The sequence below is a fragment of the Opisthocomus hoazin genome, chromosome 8, assembly GCF_030867145.1.
Source record: "Opisthocomus hoazin isolate bOpiHoa1 chromosome 8, bOpiHoa1.hap1, whole genome shotgun sequence".
NCBI lineage: Eukaryota > Metazoa > Chordata > Aves > Opisthocomiformes > Opisthocomidae > Opisthocomus > Opisthocomus hoazin.
Window position 1 is genome coordinate 57,349,411 of NC_134421.1, and position 26,443 is coordinate 57,375,853.

General features: G+C 49.7%; 1 protein-coding gene across 4 annotated transcripts in view; it reads right to left on the minus strand.

Moving 5' to 3' along the window:
* Window positions 1-26,443, minus strand: part of CPNE8 (copine 8) — a 172,366-nt gene that overhangs the window by 25,831 nt on the left and 120,092 nt on the right. The window contains exons 20-22 of one of the 4 annotated variants that reach the window (XR_012764737.1): window positions 13,363-13,465; window positions 12,453-13,250; window positions 11,965-12,051 (exon numbers count right to left, since the gene is read on the minus strand). The exons of 1 other annotated variant lie outside the window; for it this stretch is intronic. Coding sequence is in view for 2 of the 3 variants with exons in the window: in XM_075428245.1 (XP_075284360.1) it covers window positions 13,195-13,250; window positions 13,363-13,465 (159 nt within the window). In the remaining variant the exon portion in view is untranslated. Of the gene's footprint in view, window positions 1-11,960; window positions 13,251-13,362; window positions 13,466-26,443 lie in introns of those variants that run through there. 2 more of the 4 variants (XM_075428245.1, XM_075428247.1) reach the window with 2 other exon arrangements.

A 26,443-nucleotide genomic window follows, 5' to 3' on the forward strand; every position in this document is an offset into this window, starting at 1 on the left:
AAACACAGTCTATGGAGGCATCAGTGGAAAGAGAAACATCAGAGGACACAGTGGTCTGCTACTCACTGCAGAAGGAAAGTTAATGGCAAGTGATACCGAGGAGGCTGAACAGCAGAATGTCTTTTTTGACTCGGTTTTCACTAGAGGCATCGGTAGGGATCAAACAGCTAACATAACGGAGGGGAAATGTACGAATTCAGGCCAAAAGGAAAGAACAGTAGAAGATGTTAGAAAGTACAGCAATACATAAAGTATTTTGAAATTGCTGGAGCCTGATGAAATTTGAAAGTTGGATGGTCTCCAAGGATACTTTGAGAACTGGCTGTGCAATTTCAGAGTGGAAGCGGGGAACCAAGAAACTCCATAAGAGAAAATTGTATCTCTCGCTAAGGAGAGGCAGAAGGAGGCTCTGGCAAATGCATGTTATTCAGCTTAATTCTGATTCCCAGAAGTAGTGCTGGAACAAACAAACATCCTATTTGTTAGTGCTTCAAACATAACAAATATGCAAGTCATAGCGACTGTAGATTTGTCATACACTAATAACGACTACTGATGGTTTTAATATCATCTTACATGAGATTTTCATTAGTAAGCTATGTGGATAATACCTAGAAAAAGCTGAGGGTGAGCATAAGTCTGATGTGGAGCTCAGCAGCACTCAGTGAGGCACTGCCCAAAGGAGCGTATGGATCAGTCAGTTTCAGAGGAGTCTTGCTGGGACCGGGGACCCATCAGCATTTTCACCCACAACTGTGGTGAATAAAGGGTTTGTGCATCAGGCTTTCAACATTTCACGGAGGTGGAGGAGCTACTGAAGGAAGAGAGCTGGACTTAGTGTTATCTGGGCAGATTGTGAAAATGACCTGAAATTTTGAATTCAGCTTGACAAAAGGGAAGTCCTATGTCCATGTAGAAGCAGTCAACTTCACAAATAGATGGGGCATGATCCTGGGTATGTGGCCGTCCTGCAGAACAGGCTGTAGGGTTTCAGAGCACCAGGCAGAGCAGGGGCCAGCCACAGCGTGCTGCTCGGGAAGGCTGTGGGGATGTGGGGCTGCTGCCAGGAGAGGAGGGCAGCGGGAACGGGTCGGACCAACATCCGGTGGGATGCTGCTGCATGCCCCAGCCTGCCCTGAGTGAGGGTGGGAAAGGGGTTGGGCTCCACAGGGTGCTTCCCGGCTAATGAGCCTGTGATAACCTGAATTCAGCTCTGGGCACCTCTCCTGTCCTGCAGAGTGGGTATTACCAAGGTACCAGCAAGGGCTGGTGGCAGCTCTTCGACCTCATCGTCAGCTGACGCAGGAACGACTTCAAAGGGCCAGGGCTGGTTCCCTGTTTGTGCTCTGCATGTGGACTGACGGGTGCTCCAGGGGCATTCCCCTGCCCCGGTCTCGGCCACGGCAGGCACCCACCAGCTCTCCCACCCCCAGCTCCAGCGGGCGCGTGAGCAGTTGTTGCCCCTCCCTGCTCTGGTGTGGGGATGAGTGGGATCACGGCTGCAGGTGACAAGAGTAGTTTTGCTCCTGGAGACACTAAAAAATCAGTCAAGCAAAATATGAGCAGTTCAATGTGGTAGTAGGTGACAATGAGCCAGAAGCTGTTGCAGGACATACAGGAATTCATTCAGGTAATTGTCAGACACCATCAATAAAACGGTGGAGGAAAAAATGCTTTACATGCATCTTTCTCTAACAGGTCTTAGCACTTTGGCCTTTTCTTTCTAGCTTATTTTTAAGAGACACGTGAGTAATTTTAACCCTAGCTAGAGAGTACTGAACAATATCCTTCAATTCACTTTAATTATCGTAAACACTGTCAGTGTTTTCCAAGTTTCATTACTCAGATGCAGCTAGCAAAGCCTGCTCCACAAAAAATCAGACTGCACAATGTGAAAATTAATTCATGATAACTGTCAAGGAACTTCGATATAATAAAGAAGGAAGAAAGCATTTCTTGTAAACCTTTCTTTGCCTAACATTAAAACATTGTTCCTTTCTGTTCTTCTGCAAAGAACATTTTAATGGGACTCTGTAGGTGAAAAATGCATTAAAAGCAATTATCTCTGTAATTACTATCTTGCTTCCCTTGACCTCAGAAAATACAATCTTGCACTTAATGTTAGGGAATTATTCCTGGGATAGATGCCTATGTAAATGAGGTCAAATGTGTGAGACATTTAAGACCAGCAGATAACAGGAAAGTAGACTGATCAGAGCCAACGTGCGTTTTTCCTTGCAGGGGAATTGCGCAGAGGCTGAGCTCACAGCATTTCTCACCCTTGCTGCTCTAAGCACTCTCACACAGTCACTGTGTCTCTGGCACTGAACAGCCAATATTGAGGCTACCTGATTGAAGCAGTATTCTGAACTCCTTCCAAACACTGCATTATTTATGACTGTAAATGAGTGCACACAAGCAACTGAGGCTCACGTTCCCACCCACGATGGTACCTGGCACTTAGTCAGAAAATCCTGGCAATGGCCCTCGTGTCGGAAGACAGACGATGAACCTCACCCCACATTTGCTGTGCAAGCTGCAGATTTCCAATGGGAGACGTCCTAAAAAAAAAAGTCTCATAGATTAATATTTGTGGTAATTGGTTACTGAATTAGGATTCAGGATTCATTCTCCAAACTGCCCTGTGCTCTTGGGGAAGGGATCCCCCATACCCCTCATGGAAATCAGCCAGTCGAGTTGAAATGAAGGCTAGTAGCAGGACTTCTTAGAAACCTATTCTTTTTCTGCCTTTGCATCAGCAAGTGGGGAAGTATCATCACATTTGTTTTATTTCAAGCCCTCCGGCAGGATGGCTTTCACTGATGCTCGGCCCCCCCATCCTCAGAGCTGGTGGCTGCATCCCTGCTGCGGGCCAGCTGCAGCAAGGTGGGGGAGAACCAGTGCTTGTGCAACTCGTCCCTGAGCGTGTCACAGCAGACATGGCCCCAGTCTTGCCCACTCAGATGGAGCTGTCGCAGCGGCACCGTCATGCCTGACACGAGGCGGCACATGGGGAGTAGCTGGGGAGGCTCCGACACCGCGTGGCTGTTGGCAGGATGCAGCTGCTCAGATGCTCAGACTTAGAGGTTACCGCGAGCTATCCCCATCACAGCAGCTATTTTTAATCACTTTAACTGTTGCAACTAACTCAACACTAGGGCCTAAAGTACCTGTCAGCCTGTCCCATGGTGCTTAGCTGGAGAATCTGGGGATGAAAAGATGGGGGTTTTTTCCCATAACAAAAATGGGTGTCAGGCACCCAGATGCCAGAAGTGGCTTGGGGAATCTCTTCCCTTATCTTTTGCATAAGACAAAATGGTGTTTCTAGGCCTCTTTGTCTGCAAGGCAAACGTGGAGTACTCTGAAAAACCTCCTGTTGTCCCCCTGAGTCTGCAGATGATAGCCAGAAGCACCACCAGCCGTGGAGGGTGTCCACCAGCTTAGGGGTGTGTCCACCAGCCTGGGGCAGTGTCTGCCACATTCACCTGGATGGGACACTACGGGTTAGGCCTGGCCATGTCACAAAGAGCTGAGCTGAGAGGTCTGGAGAGCCTGTCCTGATCCTTCCTTGGAGGTAAGAGTATTAAGCTGTCCCTAATATGCTGGGGCAGACAAGACTGAACACCCTGGGGAGAACTGCAGCCTGTCACACATGAGGAATCTGGGAACATGCAGGAAAAAAGGCACTCTTTGTCTCTATTTTTGACTTTAACTGAGCGCAGGGGATATTGAAAACAGCACTTGTGGCAGGGTTCATCTACAGGTATGACAGCTACCTGCGAGTAGTTTGGTTCTAGTAATCGTGTCAGCTTCAGACGACACAGTTACAGCAATCTTCTCTCCACGTAGCCAGGAGAAACTGCAAAGGAAATGATCTGCTTCCACAGGTAACCTTGCTGTAAGCATCCCTTGACAGGAGTTAAGTCTAGCCTCTTCAGAGGAAAACTCCTGCTGGCTCCTCCTCAGAAGGAGAAATGAGCTCCCAGCAGTGCCTGCGCTGCCTCCGGGTGAATCTCCTGCTTCCAGGCAGGAGGGAATTAGGTGACCAAAGTTACAATTCCTGGGCCACAGCAGCAGTGAAGCTGCTCCCAGATGGTGTCACGGGAGTTTGCCAGTGATACGGAATGCAGAGTTGAGATCAAAGTAAAAAATTCCCTCACTTGCTTTGTCTGCTTAATCCGTTTCTTTTATCCTCGGTGCCTCTTCTGGTTATCAGAAAGAAAGAAAGAAGCTGTTTGGCACACTGGATGCTGGGGCTGAAGAGGACATTATCAGTTTTACTGGGTTCGTCTCACTCCTGAAAAGCTCAAAAGGAACTATTATTTTATTTCTGGTTACACTTTCAATGCCTCTTGCATCCAGAAATGGCTTTTCCTTCTCTCTGTCTGGCAGTGTAATAGTCAGAATCCTTTTTGCAGGCCACTTTATACATCGAAATTGGTTTTACAACGGGCACCTTGCCAGTTATTTTTCTCCTGTTTTCTTGGAAAAGGATCAGACATATTTATTGTCCTTGTATTTGTAACCATGGCAAAATATCTTACCTTATCTTCTCTGATGCTTATGCAGTAATGCTGCTATTTTCTACTGGAAGTATGTCAAATTGCCTCCCAAAGCTTTTAAGTCTATTAACATTTTCATAGGCCCCTTTCTTCAGCTATATTGGAGTCGAACTATACAATCTGCTCTGGAGATTTTGGGCTTTGTGTTCTGTAATGACAGAAGTCCTGTGCTTACATGGTCAGGGCTGGAGATCAGTATTTTTGCTTGGTGGAGAAAGAGAAAGGAGGAGCAACATTCTCCTGCCCCAGAAATGTGAATGCCCCCGAGCAACGCCAAATCCCAGGAGCCTGTCTGCTGCAGAGAAAGACACGGTATTTTCTACAGAGATGTGCCAATCAAAAAGCAGAACTTTTGGGGGCTGAAAAAGAACACCAAAGTATAGAAAAACAGAAAAGTACAGGTGCAAGGAAATTGTGGGTAAGTTGAAGTATCAGATGAGGAAAAGAAAGCTCATAAGAAAAAGCGGAAATGTGCTAGATGCACTATGAGGCAGCAAGGACTGAAAGGAAATGTATCGGAGGAATATTGCAAACTTCTGCCTTCTGTATTAAAAGATTATCTCCTATTAAGGTCTTTAACACAGTGTATTTTCTTGCTTAAATTTGTGACCTCACTCCATTTCAATTGATTAAACACAACTAAATCAATTTAGGATATTAAAGATGGCCTGAAAGGGAAAGAAGCCATACCACTTCTGCTTCGTTACCAAGTAAGCATCGTTTTTTAGTGTCACGCACCAAGGTATAAGACTTCCTGTTGTTTTCCTTATTTTTAGTTCCTCATTGTCCTTTGGAGATTTCTAATTGATTTTCACAAGGCGTGTGTGTACTCTCTTAGGTGTGTGCACATATAATCAGATCAGGCAAGTCATATTTTTCTGCAAGACTGAGTTGTAATGCAAAGAGAATGACATTTGAGCAACTGAGATAGGCAGAAGTTGTTAGTTAAACTATTTAAAAATATTTTACTCTGTTTTCAGTGCTTGCTGCCTCCAGCTTGCCCCAGTGCTCTGGGAATACCTTTGCCTGAAGACAGAGGTCAAGCCCAGTGAGCCACACTATTGAAAGGCCCAGCACTGCAGGCAAAGGCAGCATCTCACCTTGTCCTGGGCCCTTCACCCTGCAACACAGCCCACATCCTCATGCACCTGCAGGGAAGGTTCAAGCCTCCTACTTCCATCGTTATCGGGATGGTGGGTTTAGGAATCACTATTTCTAAACTAAAATCGGGGATGAAAGAGAATGACACAGGCTGCCTCAATAGGGATGAAAGTCCTGGAGGTGTCAGAGGGCAACCACAGTCTGCATGTGTAAATACCCACATCTGAGCTGGTCTGCCTTTATAGTCACCAGAGAGAAACAGGCACAGCCTGTGTGAAAACTCACTTCATCCTAATGAAGCTGCCTGAAATAGTCCAGCTAAGTCACACCCTGTAAGAGCCTGTTTCTCGCTCTTTGCTAGGAAGACAGCTCAGGGTGATGGGCTCATCTGTAGAAATTTGCACCACAGACATCGAACATTAAGGCAGATGAATCTTTTGATTCCTCCGCAGCTGGCTTCAGTTCCAACACCTCCTGCCTTTATGTGTATTTTTTCCTGTCTTCAAAAGCGTTGTATGACTTATGAGATAAGCTTCCATAGGAAAAGAACAAACAAAATTGATCAAAAATGAACCTTACCCTCTTGATACAGCAAATAGACTCAGATGAAATGAGGTGAAAACCTGTCAATATTTAAAGGCTTGTAAATGGATAATTTTGGCATAGTTGTGCTAATTTGCAGCCTGTCTGCTGCCATAGAGTCCAGAAGTGGACCCTTGCTCCTGTTATTAGCAGTCATTGATTTCTACCATGCTGCAGACATGCAAATTGCTTTGCAATCAAAGAAATTGATCGCTGGAAGGGTGCAGGGTCCAGAAAACCCGTTGACTGCCCTGAAAACTAAGGCTGCTCAAGTAGGAGCTGAAGCAGGCTCCCAGTCGTGGTGTTCAGAGCTCAGCCAGCAGCTCCCTTCCTCTGGAAGTTTGAGCCTAATGAACACTTAGGCTAGTATTAATGACTTTTTAAAAGCTTTTTTGCTCTGAATATCCCAGCCAACAACTTCTGTTTAAAGATGCAGTGACACAAAGCAGCAAAATATCCCATTCATACAAGCTCTTTCCTGTATTTTCATTTTCTTCAATTGTTTGTTGGCTTTTGGCTTTGTCCAGAAGGAATTTAGTTCAGGGCTTTGGGACCTGTGGTTCTCCAGTGGCTCTGGGTGCTTTTCTTCCTGGATGCTGGGCTGTTGGTGAGACTAGTTTGACATGCTGGGACTGAAAGCTGAGAGAGAGAACAAAATATGCAGTGATCCAAGCTCTTTAGAAAACATCTTCACAGTTATCACTGAGAGGAAGTGGTCTGGGCTTCTTGGTCCATTACAGTCAGAAGGAAACTTTACAGGGCTTTGGGATCACGGAAGAGAGAATCAAAACAGATTCAGTCAGTAATTTAAAGACAGGCTTGAAAGATGAAGAAAAAGCCATGCTGTCCATGGCTGACCAGAAGCATGAAAATTGCGTTCACAGTTGACTGGTGGCACAGAGGTAGGATGGGAATAGATCATTTAGCACAACACTTGGAGCCTGACAGGATCCAGGACCAAAAATTGCAGAAAAAGTCGAAGGTTAATGGAGTCCTCCCACCAAAAGAGCCCTGTGCTCGGTGCCATCAGCAGACGATGGGGCCCAGAGGACCATTGCCCCCTCCTTCAGTGGGACCATGTATGGTGTTGGAGAGGGGACAAGCTGGCATCATCCTGCTGGGGACAGCAGGGGTCCCAGGCTGCAGGCAAAGTCTCAACAGCGGTTTGGGAACAGTGAGCTGCAAAGATTTATTATCTAGCCTGTAAGGCCTATTTTCTGTCATCAATTTTAATTTGTACAGGGTTTGCATTGTGCTCTTTCAGCGTATCACCCTGTTCTTTAGGTAGGAGGCTCACAGAAGCACCTGATTTATCTTCCTGTTAGCACTTCTTGCTTTGCGCCTACTGCTGCATCCCCTGCTTTGTCTTAGCTAAAGCCTAATAGGTCCAACCTTCTTGGTCCCTTCACATAGCAGTCCCAAGATACTACTAATAAGAACAAATTATGTTTTGGCATTAAAGTTTCTGAGATCCGGGGGAGGCCTAACGTACAATAATCTAAAAGACGTGTACTATCAATTTGTGCAATGACATTAAAATGAAACTCTAGTGACTGGGAGCTGATCCTGGATAAACTTCAGTTAGCAGGAAAATAAAGACCTTCAGCAGAGTAATTAATCAGTAAAATGGCTGGGTTGGGATGATGGAATATTCTGTGTCCACTGAAGATCAGGTGTCCCCTTCTGGAGGTGTGAAATACTTGAATTTGTTTTCTGGTCTTTGTCTGTGCGGGAATTCTCCTTTACTGCCTGTACTGGGTCTGGCTGAGATGGAGCTAATTTTCCCCTTAGCAGCCCTCAGAGCGCTGTGCTTGTACTGGTAGCTAGAAAGGTGTTGCTAACACACCACTGTTTCGGCTGCTGCTGAGCAGTGCTGGCACAGCATCAAGGCTGTCTCTCCAACATTCTCCCCTCACCCAGCAGGCTGGGGGTGGGCAAGATCCTGGGAGGGGACACAGCTGGGACAGCTGACCCAAACTGACCAGAGGGATATTCCATGCCCTATGGAATGCCTAGCAATAGGCATTTTACTGCCTAGCAGTAAAAGCTAAGAGAAAGGAGGACGGGGCAGGGGGGCATTTGTTATTACATTTGTCTTCCAGAGCAACAACTACACACACTGAAGCCCTACTTCTGGGGAATTGTCTGGACTTCACCTGCTGATGGGAAGCAGAGAATAAATCTTTCGTTTTCCTTTGCTTCCACATGCAGCCTGTGCTTTTGCTTTTATTAAACTGCCTTTATCTTCACCCACGAGTTTTTTCCACCTTATTTTCTGACCCCCCATCACCATCCTGCTGAGGAGGAGCGTGATCAAGTGACTTGGTTGGCACCTGGCCTCCAGCCATGGTCAACCCACCACAGTCCTTTTTGGCGCCCGATGTAGGGCATGAGGAATTTGAGAAAAGGATAGCAATTGGGAGAGGTAATGGGCAAAACATGGATGGAACAATGTTAGAGAGCGGAATAATTGTGGGGAATTTCGGTTGTTGTGATTGTGGTGAAGGGACGAGAGGTGGCCTGTGTGTAAATTGTGCACTTTTCTTCAGTGTTGTGATGACATTATTTTTATTTTGGTGTAGGGAATTGTTTTTTTTTTAACTGATGTGACTGAAGTTTGTAAAGATTATGTGATGAATGTGGATTTTAATGATAATTCTTAAATATGTGATTCACGGAGGTGAGGGGTGGAATGTAATGGGTTTGCGTGGCAAGGTTTTGGTAGTGGGGGGGCTACAGGGGTGGCTCCTGTGAGAAGCTGCCAGAAGCTTCCCCCATGTCCGATGGAGCCAATGCCAGCCAGCTCCAAGTTGGACCCACCGCTGGCCAAGGTCGAGCTCATCAGCATCAGTGGTAGTGCCTCTGGGATAATATGTTTAAAAATCAGGAAAAAAAAAAAAAAAAGCCCTGTGCAATAGCAACTGCAGCTGGAGAGAGGAGGGAACTCCGCAGACACCCAGGTCAGTGCAGAAGGAATGGGAGGAGGTGCTCCAGGCGCCAGAGCAGAGGTTCCCCTGCAGCCTGTGGAGCAGACCATGGTGAGGCAGGCTGTGCCCCTGCAGCCCAGGGAGGTCCACAGTGGAGCAGATCTCCACCTGTAGCCCGGGGAGAACCCCACACCAGAGCAGGGGGATGCCTGAAGGAAGCTGTGACCCCGTGGGCAGCCCATGCTGGAGCAGGCTCCTGACAGGACCCATGGCCCCATGGAGAGAGGAGCCCATGCTGGAGCAGGTTTGCTGGCAGGACTTGTGACCCCATGGGGGACCCACGCTGGAGCAGGCTGTTCCTGAAGGACTGCACCCGTGGAAGGGACCCACGCTGGGGCAGCTCGTGAAGAGCTGCAGCCCATGGGAGGGACCCCAAGCTAGAGCAGGGGAAGAGTGTGAGGAGGAAGGAGCAGCAGAAACATGTGATGAACTGATCACAACCCCTATTCCCTGTCCCTCTGCACTGCTGCAGGGGACGAGGTAGAGGACTTGAGAGTAAAGTTAAGCCCAGTGTTGTAGTTTAATCTCAGCCAGCAACTAAGCACCACGCAGCTGCTTGCTGGCCTATCCTTCCCAGTGGGATGGGGATGAGAATCGGGAAAAAAAAAGTAAAACACATGGGTTGAGATAAAGACAGTTTACTAAGACAGCAAAGGAAGAAATAATAATGATAATAATAATAATAATATGCAAAACGAGTGATGCATAGTGCAATTGCTTACCACCTTCTGGCCAATGCCCAGCCCGACCCCAAGCAGCAATTGCAGTACCTGGTCAACTCACCCCAGTTTATATACTGAGCATGATGTCATATGGTATGGAATATCCCTTTGGCCAGTTTGGGTCAGCTCCCTCCCAACTTCTTGTGCACCTGCTCAGTCGGTAGAGCATGGGAAGCTGAAAAAGTCCTTGAGTATGAGTACTACTTAGCAACAACTGAAAACATCAATATGCTATCAACATTATTCTCATACTAAATCCAAACCACAGCACTATACCAAGTACTAGGAAGAAAATCAGCTCTATCCCGTCTGAAACCAGGACGCCGAGGAAGAAGGGAGGCCTGGGGGGAAGGGGTTTTTAAGATTTAGTTTTATTTCTCATTATCCTGATTTGGTTGGTAATAAATTAAACCCGTTTCCCCAAGTTTAGTCTGTTTTGCCTGTGACAGTAATTGGTGAGTGATCTCTCCCTGTCCTTATATCAACACACGAGCTTTTCATTGTATTTTCTCTCCCCTGTCCAGCTGAAGAGAGGGAGTGATAGTGCGGCTTTGGTGGGCACCTGGCATCCAGCCAGGGTCAGCCCAGCACACGTGTGGGCTTTTTTTCAGCTTTCCACACTTTGGAAATGATTTCTTCTAGTTGAAACAGCAATTAGCACAGGTCAGTCCACAGGGAAGTACTATGAAGTGGGCCACACTAAGAGGACGCCAGGGCTGGTACCTTGGCTGTCAGCAACAGCAAGGACTTTGAGGAGTGTGTGATGTCTATCAACACACATGGAGTGGATAGCTGCTGCTGAAGGTCCGTCTGCATGGCTGACGCTAATGGTCATGTGACCCTGCTTGCCCTGTGTGCTGCCAAATTTGAGCAGTGCTGGCCCAGGAGCCAGCCTGGAGCAGAGAGGTAGCTGAGAGCCCTGGGCATTTGCTGGCATCCCTGGAGAGCTCTCTTGGTATTTGATGTGCTCATGCTGGAGAAGTGGGGAAGAACACAGGAAAACAAGCCCACTGTGACAGTAGCCACGGAGGATACACCCTCATCATGGTGCCTTTCACTCCCTGCAGTTTGAAGAAAACCTCATGGAAGGGACTTGGACTTTAATTCATATTCAGTTACTCCTGATGGGTTAGACAAATCTCTACTGGGAATGGCTGCAGCAAAAGCACAGAGTCACCACCCTCCTGGCCTCTGGAGGCTCTGTTTGGTCCATTTTTGTCACAACTTTAAGCGCAATGGGATCTGACTGGCTCTTTCACTACTTTACACGTGTGCCACCAAGACCCGTGCTGCTTATACAGGGACTGGTCTGAGCCCACATTGCCAGCATTCCTCTGTCCTGCTCCCCTCCTTCTCCCCAAGTCCCCTGCTTGTGCAGATTTTTACCCTCCTAACTGGAAGCACCATATTTCAGTCACAAACCAATGCAGCTCAGGACCTGCAGGCAAGCTTTGATTTGCTCAGTCAGCTCCTGGTCCCACTGGCCCTGCTCTGGCACAGGCTGCCACCACTGTACATGTGCAATCAGGGACCAGCTGCAGGCAGACCCTGTGTCTGCAGGAGGCAGATCTAGGGTGGAGCAGTGGGATCTGGTATCACATTCTACCACATCCCCTTCATGTGCCAGAGCAGCAGCATTGCCCTTTTCCAGACTGGGGAGAAGACCTACTCCTAAACTCATTCCGTGCCCTGTTTGCTTGGCAGAGTCTCTGGCAGAGAAGGTGCTTTGGAGGAGAGGACACATGAACCTGTACCAGATCTGGCCAATGGACATTTCTCATGCATTCCAGCAAAGGACTCCTCCTCAAGCCAAAGAACCTGCTTTATGTGCAAGACGAAGAGGAAAGCAGAACAACAAATGGCTCTACCCACTGTCAGAGGGAGCTGGACTGACATTTGGAAAGCTCTGGCCCTGAGCAGAAAACAGGTATGACATCAGGTGGCAGGATTTCAGGAAGCCATGGCTGTACTCAGAAAGAGTGATGGAGCACCTCTTTTTCATGCAAAGATTTTTAATCATTCTTCTGAAAAATACAGCATACATCAGCCTTCACCTGTTGAGGTTGTCCTACTCACCATTAGGAGAAGTTCTCTGACCTATGTAAAAGAGAAATGCAGATGATAAAGTCTCTTTTGCTCTTAAAAACTATATTAACATCCTTTACAGGCACTCCTGACAGATGATACAATGGGAAAAGGCACCCTGCTCCAGCCAGGGCATTGGCAAACATCCTCCAGAAGCCGCTGTCAGTATAGTTGTCTCCGCAGCCAGGAGTTGGGAAAGGGCTCACGCTGCCATGATCTTGAGACCCAAGCAGAGCAACATGTCCTTTCAGGGTCTAATACCATTGGTGAAGAAAAGATAACTTCCAAGTCCTTCCTAGCTGTCAGCGAGATTAAACCTGGCCCACTAGGCTCAGCAAATGAGCCAAGAACCAGCTGTCACCCAAAATATACAGTGACGGCCAAAACCAGCGGAATGAAGTGCAGTATCTCACCTGAAACCTTTCCACTCCTTGCTGACTCGTGGCTCTCCAGACGGAGCCATGAGCTCTCGCACCTCCAGCAAGTCACTGGAAATTCGACATGGTTTATTACCGTTCGTCTGTTGTCTATTGCGGTATTTATAACCAAGGGGAAGGCCAATTCTTCTCTGGCAGTAAATCTACACCATGGAACAGAAGAAAATGCTTCTTTTGACTTGTAATCTGAGTAAACCTGACAAGGAGGGAACAGAAAGGCAAAAGAACAAAAGGCCATTTTTATAGGATTTAAAAAAAAAGAAACAACAAAGCTGAAATAAGACAGCTGAAATGTTTGAAGTGTTGGTGCTAGAGTGGTTCCCTCTCTTTTTTTTCAAAAGTCGCTTTCTAAATAACTAATGCAACTATCACCTCTGTAACCATAACAAAAAAACTTCACTGCTTGTTTGCAAGTATTCAGGATTTACAAGAAAAGAGGAGTAGTGTATCTGAAATTCAGTCTCAGAACACTTTAAAATAACCTAGCTCAATCTGAGGATTCCCAGTGAAACCCAATGAACAAGGCAGCAAGATGCAACTGGCCCCAGCATATTCACGCCAGCTCATCTCCATCGCCTAGTATTTGCCTCCACAGGCTCCATTGCCTCAAGATCATGTTTTCACAGAGGGCTTTATGTTGGAAAGGTCCTCTGGATGACAGCTGGTCCAGTCTTCTGCTGAAGTTACGTCAGCTTTCTCAGGGTCACATCCAGTTGAGTTATGAAAGTCTCCAAGACATGGGGTCACTTTTCAAAGGAGAAGATCTTCTCTCCCCTAGGCAAAACACACAGGGTTTGAGTTGGCCTGGAGGATGGACCCTGATTTAGATGTTTGTTGTCAGGGTAGTGCTGATCTACAGCTGCGCTCTGAGTCATGTAAGCAATACCTGTACAGCTCTGCACTGCCAACTCACTTCCACGCATGGGATCCTCTGAGGCTGTCCAGACTGTTTCCTCCGGTTGAAATATTTTTAAACCGCCTGAGCAGCCCTAGAAAGGGAGATCCTGCCTCAGAATAAGGGTTTTTTACTGTGGATGAACAGACAAAGGAGAGAGGAATCGAGAGATGGCAGAGCTGTGAGCTGAAATAGGACATGACAGCAAGACGAAAGAAGAGGGACATGTACAAGAAGTGAAGCCAACACGAACGGTGAATGAAGAGGACACTCAAAAGACATTTATTTTCTTTTAACAAATATTTTAGCAGCAATGGAAATTGTATGGACAACACAAACTGCCTTCATACAGATACCTCTTGCATGGTCACCTGAACCAGTCTTTGTCTTTGTACCTCCAAATGAAAAGGGGTCTGCCCGCTTGCACCAGGGAGATATGTGCCACAAAGGTGTAGACCCAAGTGGGAATGGCAGCGATGCTTCCTCCAGTGCTTCACTGGGGGTGAAGTGGAAATTGCTAGGGACACAAAGAGCAGCCACAGATACGCAAGGGACGTGGTCGTTATCAGTAACGTCTTCATGGCCATGCCCTGTGCCTGAGCTCTGCTTTGTGTTAGCATTGACCTGCTCGCAGCAGGGATTGCCTGGTTGCCCTTCTCTCCCCAGTGGGGAGGTCAGCAGGAGGCAGGCAGTGAGGTGCAGTGCTCCCCTCGCCACCCCCATCTCCTCTGAAGATCCATGCACGCTGGGTGAGGTCACGGGGCCTCACAGCTACCTGGAGCAGGCAATTGCGAGTCCAAGTTTAAGAGCAGATGCTTCACAGCCTCTTTGAGTGAAAAATCTAACAGAGCAGACTAAATAGATTACACTAATTAAGAGATGCAATATCCAGAGAAGAACAAGACAGTGTTTTCTTTCGGGACATTAGCTGTTGCCCAGGTGAAAAATAAAGTTTTCCCAACTGATCTGTCCTGTCTAATGCCCTTGCAGATACGATTTGGAATAAATTAAGCAAAGTCATTTGCTTGAGTTTGTATCTGCTCAGTTATCTCACGCCCTCCAAGGCTTTTCCTATTTAAAGCTCAGTCATTAAAAGAATGAACAAAAAATGCACTTAGTAATTAAAAGGAAAACTAATGCTGCTTTCCCAGCACTTGGAAACATGGGACTCAGCGTGAGCTGAGCTGTGTCGTGTAACTGTAGTTGTAGGAGGTTTTGTTCTGCATCCCTCTGGCCAGGAGGCTTCTGTGGCTGCCTTCAACTTCATCGCTGTCCGACGTGATTCATGGCATCGCTGGCGCAGACCCGGATTCAGCTCCTCAGTCCCCAGTCTCTTGGTGCTGCAATTGCTGACAGCTGTATCAGGACGGCGACTGCTGGTGCCAGTAACATCTGCCACCACTTGTGCTTCTTAAAAAAGGAACAGCAGGACCCAAAAGCGGGGCAGGGATGGGAACCAGAGCTCGGAAATGAAACAGCACTATCAGGAACAGGGCAAAGAGCTTGCTGGTGCATCCAAGCCGGTTTAACACTCCTGGGTGAATGGCACTGCAGTGTGCTGCGAGCAGATAAATACTAGAGAGATCTTCGGTTCGTAAGGTTTAGAGCTTCTCTCTGGTGTGTTGGAAATCTCACCGCGCTTGCCACAAACAAACGCGACAGAAATTAGCGGTGAAAGTCTCTTTTCTGACTGAAATCCAAACGAGTTTAAAAGCTGCTACCTGAACTCCTCCGAATATTGCAAAATCAGACTCGGCCCTGGCAAATTGTCCCTGTGGGTGATGAGCAGAAGGACATCACTGCTGGCAGTCCCACTGCAGGGCTGCAAAGATGTCAAGCTCTCCTTTCCCCTCTCCCACTGCCCTGGGCAGTGCGAGGCTCCTCCGGGCTCGCTCCTGAGTGCACGGGGCTGCCTTCTCCCTGTGGCATTCGAGACCCATCCTCAGCCCGAGCCTCCTGCCCCTGGTCCCCTCGCCCTCACCAAAACTGCTGTTTACAGAAACGATGTGCTTTCCCCTTTGGTCTCTGTTTTCCCTTGTGCAGAGCCTTCCCAATTAGTGATAGTTTTTTGGCTATTAGTAGATGAGTCCTTTGTTTATATATAAAATTTTCTTCAGCCTGTTTGTTTGGCATCCAAGTGTTTAATCAGTGATTGTGCCTAAGGGTAGTCTGTATTTTTATTATCTACTTAATGAGATGAAAGAAGGCTCTTTTCTCTTTTTTTTAATTTATTCTTCATTAAGAAAATGCCTAGACTTGTTGCACAAGAGGAGCGCAGCCTTGTACCTCCTAGGCAGGAGGAAGCAATGCTGCCAGGGGATATGTCTTTTACACAACCTTCCTTTCAGATCTGTTTATAAAGGAGAAGTGGCACTGACACGATCGATGTGATAAACATCAGCTGCTGACTTACTGAACCCTCCGACAAGCTTGGACAACTGAAAATGCACTTCTTAGAACAGCTTATCCCAATTTATTTTTATAGATAAATATATCAACTAATATATGTAATTAATACACAGAGGTTTCTTTTCTTTGAGCATTGATTTCAGCAAAGCATGAATATGCTGAAAGAGAGAAAAAAAACCTGAAATATAAAATGTACGGTTAACTGAAATTGAAAATCCCCTTGAAGAGTTCTCTGCTCTTCCCAAGCCATCTGCTCAGCTGCGTGTCTCCTGCCCTTGCAGCAGGAACACGTCCCTGGCCGGACACCAGGTACCAGGAGAGGGACCCAATTTTACAGCAGCTTCCCCACCACTCGTTTTACGGCAGCAATAACTCATCAGTTTTCTCACTTTAATATGCTCCTCACAGCTTTCCGTGGCATTGCTATTCCTTTTGGGGACTGGGGCTGTGCTCAATTCCTTTCCCTGTCACTACAAAGAATTAGACGTGAATGCCTCCACAGACTCCCTCTCCCCCGAGGCAGCCCCCTCAGCGTCTTGCTCTCCCGCAGGCTGGGGTCGCTGAGCGATGGCATCGCTGGCGTTGGCCTCTGCAGGATCCAGTGCACCAGCGCCGTAGGGCCCACTGACCACACGGAGCTGGGGCTGCACCGCTTGCCTTGTGCTGGGCTTGGTCTGTGTCTATCTCCCACCTCCCTGCCATGGTGCCCACCACCACCACCCTCTCACCACACACCCACCTGGCCATCAGCCCACCGCTGCTCCAGCAGCCGGACCCCCCAGTGCCTGTCTGCTGGCTGTGGGGCTGCATTCCGGTCTAGGAGTATTTGGGTCCCAGAAGACCTAGTACCTCTGCTCTGTCCTGCTCCTTCCACCAGAGTCATGACAACAGCTGAAACCCTCTGAGACAAACTTTTCTTGCATTGCAGCCAACGCTTGTCTAGAGAAGGGATTTTCGTCAGCCTCACAGAGCATCATTATGGCATTACTTCAAATGCCAAGGGCTTCTATTGAATTTAAACCCTGAAGACTTCTTTGGAGAGGCTCCTTGCAGGCCAGGGCCCTCTGTGCAATCACTCACAGATCCTCCAGTGACAATCAGATGTCAGTCGAAGCTCCAAGCAGAGTCCTGTCACGGGCAGTGAACAACACTGCTGCTGTTTCTGAAATCCCTCCACGCGCCTCACCCGGCGTGCGCAGCTTTGAGGTCCTGTCAGTTGGCATAGGCTGCCTTCACACAGTGCTCCCTCAGTCAGTTTGCAGATGACACCAAGCTGGGTGGGAGTGTCGATCTGCTTGAGGGTAGGAAGGCTCTGCAGAGGGATCTGGGCAGACTGGATCCATGGGCCAAGGCCAAATGTATGAGGTTCAACACGGACAAATGCCGGGTCCTGCCCTTGGGTCACAACAACCCCGTGCAATGCTACAGGCTTGGGGAGGAGCGGCTGGAAAGCTGCCCGGCGGAAAAGGACCTTGGGGTGTTGGTCGACAGCCGGCTGAACATGAGCCAGCAGTGTGCCCAGGGGGCCAAGAAGGCCAATGGCATCCTGGCTTGTATCAGCAATAGTGTGGTCAGCAGGAGTAGGGAGGGGATCGTGCCCCTGTACTGGGCACTGGGGAGGCTGCACCTGGAGTACTGTGTTCAGCTTTGGGCCCCTCACTACAAGAAGGACATTGAGGGACTGGAGCGTGTCCAGAGAAGGGCAATGAGGCTGGTGAGGGGTCTAGAGAACAAGTCTTACAAGGAGTGGCTGAGGGAGCTGGGGCTGTTTAGTGTGGAGAAGAGGAGGCTGAGGGGGGACCTTATCGCTTTCTACAGCTGCCTGACAGGAGGTTGTAGGGAGGCAGGTGTTGGTCTCCTCTCCCAACTAACTAGCGATAGGAGCAGAGGCAATGGCCTCAAGTTGCATCAGGGGAGGTTTAGGTTGGATATTAGGACAAATTTCTTTACTGAAAGAGAGGTCAGACATTGGAACAGGTTGCCCAGGGAGGTGGTTGAGTCCCTGTCCCTGGAGGTGTTAAAAAAATGTGTAGATGTGGCACTTCAGGACATAGACATGGTGGTGTTGGTTGGATGGTTGGACTAACCAGCTGGGGCTGGTTAGGGGTGGGAGTAGCTTCAGTGGGCATGGGGTTCCTCCTGTCAGCACTCAAGGTGATTGAAGCTGGGCCAGCAAACTTTGCTGATGGGGAACACCTGCCCTTATGGTGGTGAGGGCTGGGTGAGGGTTTCCATGTGCTGCTTGGCTCCCAGGGATCACAAGCAGGGAGGGATGGAGGAATGAAACTGGAAGACTGAAGGAAAGGGGAGGTTTTGCTCCATACTGGTGTGAATTCAAAAGGCCTTTGGGTGGCAGAGACAATATAAATACAACACTGGTGGCAGCCAACTGTTGGTGTCACTGGAGGTGGCAGTGTGACTGCGCACCTGCACCCCTTTTCAGGTGAACAGGGGCAGTTTGCCTTTCATGTGGAAAAGCCAATCTACAATGTACACTGCTGGCTCTCATTTTTCGGGGGACAATGTGCAGCAGTGCCTGCTGGGCCTTCCTGAAGATGCTGGTGCAGGTGCAGCCTTCAATGGCGTTTTGACGCATACCATCAATTCACTTTCGGGGCACAATGAATCACTGCTCCTGCACTGTTCAGGCCCGGGGCTGCCCCCAGGCCTGTGAATGGCCCAAAGAGCCTGCTGCTCCCCCCCAAACCACTGCACAGACCACCCTGGGCACTGGTCTCCCTTCAGCCTGGCGTGGCTGTCATGCTCGTGTTTCCAGGCTTCGAGGAAGAACTGAGAAAAATCCCACTGGCCAAGAGTTCTCTCAAGAGATGGGTTTGACCTGTCCCGATGCCATCACCAGCCCAGACCCTGCTCTAGCAGCCCCAGAGCTTGCCAGTGTTTCCCATGGCACAGTGCAGGTCCAGAGCACCATAAATCCCATCCAGACAGATGCAGACTAGGTTCTCTTCCCCCCTGTAAATGACTGTTAGCAAAACTGATGTTATCTGCCTACCCCAGGCATGTCCAGGAGCCCTCAGCTTCAGCCCTCCAGGAAGACACAGTCTGTGCTGAGCCTTGCTTGTCCTGGACATCACGCAGGGGGATACACCACTGGGGCAAAGCACATTGGTGGGACCCCTCTGCTCAGAGGGGTCCACTGTAAAATATTTAATATCAGGCATTTAAATGAGGCCGTGCCAGGCAGCACTCAGGGATGCTGTACTGCGATGAGCTGCGGTTCGTGGGGAGCTCGTCACCCACGTACATTTGTCTCTGCTTACCTCAGAGAGCATTCCCATGTGGGCTTACATGGCATCAGGGCAGAGACAGCTTTGGCCGAATGTCAGGATCCCAAAGGTCTCACCACGTACCTGGAGGAGCCCAGGCGTGGAGCAGCCCCATGAGGATACAAGCCAGAAGGAAAGGTTTCCTCAGACATACATGTAGCTTCTTGAGCTCACTGCCTTTTAGCACAGACCTTTGTTAGGAAGCTGACTGAGCCCACCTATTTTCATAAGCAAAGAACAAATACTAAAGCAGTGATCCTACAGCAATGTGACAATTAATGATGGAGAGGAGAAGAGAAAAAGTTATGGCCTTTTTTGTTAACCTAGGATTTGGTCTTCTCCCGGGAATATTGACAAGTGGTGCTGGGGCTGTCAATCAGCTACACAGCGGTGGTGGCACTGACGTTGGGGCCTCATGCTCCAACCCCTTTCAAAGGCAGAAGTTCGAGCCAGTCCCATTCCTGCCTACCTGGAGCCACTGCAGATGCTTCTGCCCGCAGAGCCACCAAAACCCAGCTCTGCAGAGCCACATCCTAGGACAGCCTGGACCGAGGAAAGACTTCCAGGCTCGATCCCACTGAAAGTGACTCAGCACAAGACAGTTTCCCACAGTTATCATGCCTATATGAAGCATCCTAATTGGAAGCACCTATTTGGCTAATCCCTTAATTTTGTGGTGTTTGGTTTTTTTTTTTCTCAGTTTCTCTGTGAGGGCAAATGCCAGTCCTGGTGGCTTCTGACAGCAGGTAAGACTTAGCTTGTTGAATCTCACCGATTTCCTATCTTCAATCCTTGTGAAATTTGCCTCCCACCCTTTGACGCAGCAGGATGGTGGGTTGTTCTTGCTTTTCCTCCTGTCGCCTCCCACCAGAAGCTGGGAAAACGGTGATTTCCTTGCGAAAAAAGATTTTCCAAAGACCATTGAGGCTTGATTCACTCCGTACTCCACCACATCTCATCCCATCTGGTAAGAGCTCCCATTCAGCTGCTTCGGCACAGAGTTTGCTCCTGGGGAGCAGAGCTGGGGGCCGGGGGGGCTGGGAGTTCAGAGACTGCTCTCAGAAGAGGGTTTAAAACCAAAATCTGGGAGGTCACCGCTCATGCCCCCCATCTCCTAGGCTGCCTGCACCCACTGATGGAGCAAGATCTGCCCATCCCCCTGGGCTGACGGGGCTCTCCCAGCTGCCCGGCCCGCAGGGCTTCAGATGTTGGCTTTCCTGCCTCTGCCAGATGGAAATAATGGAGGAAACAAATATTTTCCCCAAAATAGTGCCTCCCTTTGTGGCTTTGAACAGCCGTGTGTACTCGTGCTCCTGCTGAGTCTGGCTTTAGGTACAGCTGGCTGCTCCGGGTGAGGAGGGCTATTACTTCTTCCCAGAACAGATTGTCCATACGATGGACGGACTTTGTACGTAATGACTCAATCTCTATAAAAAAAAACCAAAACAAACCCAGGAGAGGAGCTATTGAACCAGCCCGCTGGGCTGGGGTGGAGGTGGCACAAGGCTGATGGGAGCCCAGAGAGAGTCTCCGCCGGCAGAGGAAGGTGCCACTGCTCTGAGTCTCCACTGAAGCTCTGATTTCAGGTTAAACACAGCACACAAACTTCAGACAAGCAAATGGGAGAGTTTTCAAAGCATGCAGGGCCTTTTTCCTCCTCCTCTGCTCCTGTGAGACCTACCCAGGGAGAGCGGGCATGGGCACGAGCCCGTGGGGAAGGCAGAGTGCATTCCCCCCAGCCCCTGCACTCTGGCTCCTAATGAAATTCATGCAAATTTTAGAAAGCGATTGAGATGTCTGGAGCTTCCTCCACCTGTCACTGGCTTATTTCTAATGGAAGCCATAATGAGGCACTTGGAGGACAGGATCATTTCGTTTTCTTTACAGTAATGGCAGCTTAGATGCTCTGCAATATAATAAGGGCAAGAAGGGAACGGCACCCAGAACAGCTCACCGGCTTGTCAGGCCTGAGGAGCTGCAGTGCAGTGGCCAGGCAGGCGCTGCCCTGCCTTGTCAGGAATACGGCTTTGCAGTCCTGTCTGGCAATAAAAACCACCCGCTGCTGTCCCGGCCGGGCGAGCACGCCGACCGGAGGCACCGCCGCCCTGCAGCCGCACACCTCAGCGCCCGTCTCACAGCACACAGCAGCCCAGCACACAGCGAGAACCAGCAGCTGCTGGAGGCCAAAGCAGACATTTCAGCTCCTCCTGACTCAGCCGGGCCTCTCCAAGGGCCCTTGGTCACCCGAGCGTGTGCCCAGCATGGCCGGAGCACCCTGCAGCACTGAAGCCAGCATGCAGAGGCACAGCTGCCCTTGGGCAGTCCTGGCTTGCGTCGCAGAGCACTGCCTGCAGGCTGGGAAGTGTTACCTACAGACCATGAGCACAGAGCTTGGTGCACCTGCCTGCAGGTTTTACACACAGACTTGCCTGCAGCTATCTCCGGGAAACAACCGCAAGCCCTCCGGCACTGTGCTGACCAGTGAGCGCGCATTCGGCTCCCCTCACGTCTGGGCAGCGTGGTGTCCGTCAGCTGGGCAGGAGCTGCAGCAAACGTCTGTATGATGTCTAGCGCCGGGCTCAGCCGAGCCACACCCTTACCTACTGCTCTGAAAAGCAAAATGTCCCTTTGACCGATTAAAAGGCCAGAAAAGGGCCTGGCCCTTCCTCTCCCTGGGCAGCTGCCAGCACTGCTAGTGCAGGATGACTCTGCTGTTTTGCCTTTTCCTCCTGAACCTGCAGGAAAAAGAGCAGCAGGAGAAGCGAGAAGGAACCAGGGGTTTGCGGGGAGGAGCACGGCTCAGGGACCGCGGCCGAAGGCCACGTGCGGGCTCTCAGGGGCCACCAGCAAGGGGAGGTTTGGTGCCCACCGCCCCTCGCCCCGGTGCAGGGGGATGCTCTGGGGATGCTCCTGTGGTCTGGGCTCGCTGCCTCCAGCCCCGCAGGAGGTCAGTCAGCTCAGGCACCAGTACTGCTGCCAGCTGCTCCTGGCAGGGACTGGCACTCAGCTGGTTGCACCTTCCCCAAACTCTCACCTTTACAGCTTTGTCCAAAAAAGAAGGTTCAGTACCATTTGCCTCTGCCTTTAGTTTCTCCAGCAGCAACTTCTATTTCTGTAGGTGATGGAAAACTAAAGGAACGTTGCCAAGGATATCCTAAACTCACGCCCACGACCACCTGCTGTCTCCACGGGCCCCAAGTGCCCTTGGTGTAAATTCAGCAGCATCCCTCGCCACGCGCCAGCCACTCAGGAGCTGCGCGGGGCTGAGGAGCAGCTCTGCCTCCTTCCCGTTGAAGCCCGTGCCTCTCCCAGCATCCCGCCCTGCCGGTCTCAGCCATCTCCTGAAAGTCTGGTTTATCGTTCTGCGGGGTGATCTGGGAACCTCAGCCAGCTGTGAATCACAGCTGGAGCTAGGCTGCTTAGGTCTATCAGCATGCATGCATGAGGGAAGAAGTGTGTCCATCGAGGAGGACATCCCATGCTGGGAGATGTCCTGGGGGCAGCACAGCAGGCGAAGAGGCCCCAGCCCAGGCAGGAGCGGCCACGGCCCTGGTAGCTCTGTGGCGGGCGGCTGCAGGGCTGTTGACTTGGGTATCAGCTCCACCAGTGATGTTGCAAAAGGGGAATCTCCTGTCTGATGATACAAAAATCACAAATCCTTTTTTTACTGTGTTTTCTTCAGCAGCTTTTTCAATTGCCATTCATATCCCTCTCCTGTATCACCCCGCCATCTCTCCACTGCCTCTCAGTTGCCAGACACATTCAAGGTGCCTGCCAGGCTCCTGGCAGCGATCTCTTCCCACCCCTCAATCCCTCCTGTGCTGCCCGTAGCCCAGCGCTGCCGCGGAGGAGAGCTGGGCTCACAGCCCGCGGTCCCCATTGCTGTCCCTAGAGCTGGGGCAAACGGAGCCATAGGGCCCCAGCTCTGATGTCCTGGATGCAATGAAGTTGGCACAGGTTTTGCACATCACCACGGCGGAGGATTGCAAGATAACAGCTCATGCTGGGCTCCTTTCCCCTGCCCGTGGCAGTTACTGACTAATTTATATAAAAAAATAAATATTACACCTGTCATCTTGTACTAACTAGGCCTGCTGCTATGGTTCTTCCCTGTAAAACTGGACCTCAGACCGTGGCTGCCCCTCTCGGAGAGGCGGGTGGGTAGGGCCCCTCACAGCCCTCTGCAGCAGCACCCCGGCTGAGGCCAGCACAGCGGCAGGGCCACCCACCTCCCACCACAGCCAGCGCTGGGCTTGCAGCCCTCATCTGCCCACACTCCTGCAGGAATAAACTTTCCATCACCTTTTCCCTCACTCCATTTTCTCCCTTTACAAACCTAGATGACTCCATCATTCTCCGGTAATCACAGCTAGTCTCTCTCATTTCGCTTCCACCCACAATACAAAAGCAAGCCCTAAGTGCTGTGTTTAGCACCAGGGGCTGCTCACTGGTGATGGTGGATATTTTCCCCTCGCTTCCCAAAGCTTTCTTGATTCACTGACGTCTCCGCTGCTCCGGAATGGCCTTACAGGGCACTTTTTCCATGAGAAAATGGTCCCAAATGGTTGGCTTTTAGCTTATTTGCTGTGATGCTGGTGTGAGTATCCTCAGACTCGAGCACTGTCCTGCCTTTCCCGAAGCCTCTAGAGCTGGGTACGTGTGCTGGCCGCGGAGCCCCACCAGCACGGGATGCCCAGGGCACGTGTCCTGGGAGCGAAATGCTGTTCTTCAATTGCCATCCAGCTTCTGGGATGCTTCTCGGCGGCTGTGCCGGCCGCAGCGGTGTGCTGGCTGGGTGGCCGATCTCGTTTAGCTCCTCGTTGACTATCCCTGCGTCCAGATCTCCAAACGCTGTGGGCAGCTGTGCCCTTGATCCCATGCAGCACTTCTGCGGCACCGAGAGTGCAGCATTCATCTCATGAGGGTTCTTGCTGCCAGTCCCAGACAGCCGGTGTCCACGTGGGTCCCCGTGTCCAGTGTGGGGTGAGGGCAAATGCTCACGCAGAGCTGGGGGCGAAGGAGCTCGCCTCCGCGCAGCGGGCCTGGGGATGGAAGAGTAGGGAGGAAAGGGAGGGAGAGGAAGGGAGCACCTGCCCACAAAGTACAGCAATACTTCAAATATATTCTTTTTCCTGTTTCAGTCTAACAGGTTTTAAATAAAGCAATGTTTCAGCTGGTTTTGCGACTGATAAAAAGAGTTTTCAGAAGTCTGGTACTCTCTTGCAATGACAGGTAATAGACAGATCTATTGATAATGACACAGTGCATGCATGAAGGAGCATTTAGAATCTCTCTGTGCTGTGAAATACCAAACAGTGCCAGAAAAACCCTCACTAATACTGTGGGTGTGTGCTAAAACCCGTATTTCTTTTCTTGCTAATTCTTCCAGGGCAGTGGGAAACGTTGCAGCGCAACTGACAGCATCTCTCAAGTAATGAAATGCTGCGATTCAATGGTTTTCCTCGCTTGCCACGGCATCACCTTCTTCCCATTTGTATTCGTCTAAGAGGCTTAGTGAGATGAGAAAAGCTACTTCAGAAGAAATTGCAGCGTGTCTGCAATTGACTTCTGGGTTTGGGGTTCTTTTTAAGGCTTTATCTGTTGTAACACCTCTTCTTATGCTGGAGGGAATTTAGCGAGGGGTAAATAGATAATTTCATTAGCAGATGTAATGTGTAGTGTGAGTTCTACTGATTGAATCACAGATTAAAATGCTAAAAAGGAGTTCTCTTCCAAGCTCTTTGAAGGACTACCAAAGTGGCATTTGGAGAGAAGATTTGTATAGGTCTGAGTTAGAGAAAGGTGACAAGTTTTGAGGAGGTCTAGATAGGAGAAAATGAGGATGACTCAGGTTTAAAATCAGTGGGGTTTCTTTTATCGCGTACTTGTCATGGTTGCAACAAAAGAGTGCCTGCAACTCCAACTGAGGAGCAAACCATTAGCTCAACAGAAGGTCAGTGGGGGAGAGGATTATTAACCAACAGCTTGCGTCGTAAAATGATTTCCCCACCACACCAAGGAGGCATTTATCTCTGAATTTTTACATGACGAACATGCAAAGCACAGATTTAAGGGCATCTGATAATGTTAATCTAATTATAGTTCTATTCCAACATCTCTTAAACGCTTTTTCAGTTCTTTTATCGAGACCTAATTCTCTATTACTAGTGAGTGAATTAAGAGATATGCAAAAAATATCAGTTCTTGTTACTGAAGAAACTGAGTGTTTCAGTATCACCCGGTGCTATCAGTCCCAAGGATCCATCAGCACATTCTGTGTCCCTCCCTGCAAAGGAATTGTAGGGAACATTTCAGCTGAATTTTTTTGTTTACCAGCCAACATGCTTAAAATCTGGGTTTTAACTCCCCAGCTGTTAGGCACCAGTCATGGCAACACGTGCGACGCGGATTTACTGAACGACAGGTAAATGTGGCTGACGGAGTACATCGAGCCATGACTGTAGAAGTGGCTGTACTTAATTATCAATGGGAATTGAGGGCCAGCGGCCAGGAGCTGAAGTACGCAGAGATTTTGGTGCCCAGTTTGCAATGCCAGTGACGGCGGTCCCCAGAGTACCCAGCACCGTGTTGTAGGCCAGGCTGGACACAGAGCTCCTTCTGCCTCCTTTGCTTCAAGCGTGGAGACTCGGAGAAGATTTCTGAGACTCTTCGAACTCTCTGGTCTTCTCTGAAGACGTGCCTTGGCACCCAGCTGGAAGCACTGACGACAGCAGCGCGCTGGCTGTGCTGCTTGTCTTCCCACCACCCGTGCTCTGTGAGCCTCCACTCACAGGCTGGTGGAGGGGAGATGCCCCGTGCTGCGGGTAAGCGAGAAAGAGGGAACATTGGGGAATTCAGTTCCCAGAAACTGCAGAAACAAGCCAGATGCACTACTGTTCCAACACCTCATCACAGTTATGCTTAGAAACCTCCGGTGCGCAGACAGGGGCTCCCATCTCACTGTGCTCTTGCACCAACTTGCTCAGCACACCTTGTTCCTCACCTGCTGTTCACCATCCCGGTGTGACTGCTGCGAGACTGCAGCCTCAGTGTAGCCTTCGGTCGCACACAGGGGCTGGTCATCTCACCTGTCCATTCCACAGAAATCTCCTAAGAGCCTCGCTCTTCACCAGCCCGTTCGAGTCCATCGCTCTGAAATGGGGTGACTGGAAGCACATGTGCTCAGCCCTCCCGGTGCCTCCCTACCCACTCACCCACTCCAGTCCTCCTCTCCCAATGTATTATCCTTGCCTCTATCTTAATTAGGCCACCTACATTTTCAGGACTGACAAACAGGTCTTCGGGAGGATATTTAACTATTTGATGTGCTCGTTCCCTGCTCGGAGGGAGGCCACACAACTAAGTCATCCCTAGCG